Source organism: Mastomys coucha, unplaced genomic scaffold (genome assembly GCF_008632895.1).
Source record: "Mastomys coucha isolate ucsf_1 unplaced genomic scaffold, UCSF_Mcou_1 pScaffold5, whole genome shotgun sequence".
Classification (NCBI taxonomy): Eukaryota; Metazoa; Chordata; class Mammalia; order Rodentia; family Muridae; genus Mastomys; species Mastomys coucha.
Window position 1 is genome coordinate 53,847,800 of NW_022196911.1, and position 2,379 is coordinate 53,850,178.

Below are 2,379 nucleotides of genomic sequence, written 5' to 3' on the forward strand. Positions count from 1 at the left end.
ATTGATAGAGAGTCAGCAAGGCATCATTAAACATCTTGGGAGAGATTAGAAATCTTATTCAGGTGGAAATAGCCACAAAAGCATGAAAACCAGCATTAACTTATCTCCTTCCATATTTCTTTCAGAATTGTCCTTAAAACATGTCACAATATAAAAACACACACTCTTATATAATAGTTGTACCTGTAAAAGAAACCAGTAAAACATTTCAGATTTATGTAAAATATTTGCAAACGTACACCTGTACTCATGAACTGCAGAAAGAGCATCCAGAGAAAGAGATAACCAGCAACTGCACTGACTCCCACAGTCTGAGATCCTTGCATCAGGGCAGAAGGGTCTGTGGGAAGCCAACCCAGGCTGATGGGCAGCCAGAGATGCCAGAGCCAGGGACAAAGCATGTCCATCTTCTTCAGAGCCTACATTCAGATCAAACCATCAACCCAGTGTGAAACTATGTGGGCAAAGATTTGTGCTCTTGTTCAATCAGTGAGACAAGCCGGTGAGCTTTCACCAGACTATTGAACACTGAAGGTAGTGTTCAAGACCAGCCTTTTAGATCAGACTTTAGAGCAACCCAAAGTCCTGTGTCAGTATCCATCACCCCATTTGTCTCCTCAGGGCCCCCATGACCTCCTTGTTCCTCAGGCTGTAGATGAACGGGTTCAGAACAGGGGTTACAATTGAATAGAGCACAGCCACCACTTTGTCCCTTCCAGGAGAATGCAAGGAGTGTGGCTGGGTGTAGGTGGAGAGAGTAGTGATATAGAACAGGCTGGCCACAGTCAGGTGTGAGGAGCAGGTGGACACAGCTCTACTCTGTCCCTTCCCTGAACCCATCTGGAATACAACAACCAACACCCGAGCATAGGAAGCTAAGATGGCCAGGAAGGGGAGCAGCAGAATGACAAGGCCACTCATGAGGACTGTATGCTCATATTGGGACGTGTCTTCACACACCACTGGCAGGAGAGATGGAACCTCACAGAAAAAGTGGTTAACCATCTTAGATCCACAGAAGGGAAGCTGAAACACATACACTGTGTGTGCTAAGGCATTGATGGAGCTGCTGCTCCAGGCACTGGCAACCAGGGAGAAGCAGATCTTCCTGCTCATGAGCACAGGGTAGTGCAAGGGCCGGCAGATGGCTATATACCTGTCATAGGACATGAAGCCCAGCAGGAGAGCTTCAGACCCACCCAGGGTCAGAAACAAAAAAGTTTGGATGGCACATCCCAGAAAGGAAATGGCCTTGGTGTCTGACAGGAAGTTAGCCGCCATCTTGGGCACAGTGGTGGAGATGTACATCATGTCAATGATGGAGAGCTGGCTGAGGAGGAAGTACATGGGGGTGTGGAGTCTTTGGTCCAGCCTGATGAGGAGGACCAGTGTGATGTTGCCTATGAGAGCCACTGCAAAGAGGACAGCGATGACTGTGAAGAGGAAGGTGTCCATGTGTCCATACTGGAAAAGACCAACCAAGGTGAAGTCTGTCCCGCAGCTGTGGTTTCCTGTCTCCATGGCTTAGGCTGAACCATCAGAGCAGATGCGGTCTGGAAAGGGCATGGCCTGATGAGGACTGTCCTTGAGGAGGAAATGACAAGTATTACATAGGATAGTTTCCCTGAATAACTTTAGGGCACTCTCTCTTTAGGGCACACACACACTTGTGTGTGTGTGTGTGTGTGTGTGTGTGTGTGTGTGTATTAAAAGTAGTCCTTTTCAATTATTTTGAATGCTTTTAGTTTTTCTTAGGCTCCTTTGTCATATGCATTAATGCAAGACTTTGCTTTTTCCATGCATGCCTGACACACTCAGGTTTGAAACAGGATTTTGGACTCTCTGTCCTTACCATTTCTACATGGATGGAGTCTTCAGACTTGCTTTTGACTCAAGGTTGTCTATAAGTTATAACTGAGAATATAAAAATAAACATTTTTGAGATCACAGAATGAAATTTAAATAATCACAAAATTAGCAGTTATGTAATTCTGAGCAAAACTTCTATACCTGCCGCAGATCCTTTCTGGTGAGAGACAGGAATCAGGTCTCCTTCTGTGACAGACAGCATTCACTCATTCAGTTCTGTTATCTGTGTGAACAAGGTATTGACAGGAGAGTCTTAGTAAATCAAAACACAGCATGTATACAGGAAATGAACGAAGTACTGAAATCATTGTGCAATGTAAAAATTAAGAAAATGTAATATGTCTACAAAAGGATTACATAATACAAGAAAACATCATGTGAAATTATACTAAGCATTTTATTACATTATAAATTTTTTATTCATGTGTTGCATAAAGCAATTAGACTACTTTCAAGTAGCAGAAGAATGGGTAACATTTTTCAAACTCTGAAAATATGATTTTTGAAAGA

At 43.5% G+C, this 2,379-nt stretch overlaps 1 protein-coding gene across 1 annotated transcript; it reads right to left on the reverse strand.

Annotated features, from left to right (window-relative positions):
• Positions 1–581: 581 nt before the first annotated feature.
• LOC116078878 (olfactory receptor 2AK2-like) lies at positions 582–1,578 on the reverse strand. Its single transcript, XM_031354241.1, has one exon. It carries the CDS (start codon positions 1,519–1,521, stop codon positions 601–603), a length of 921 nt encoding a protein of 306 aa, XP_031210101.1. The 5' UTR covers positions 1,522–1,578; the 3' UTR covers positions 582–600.
• Positions 1,579–2,379: the final 801 nt, after the last annotated feature.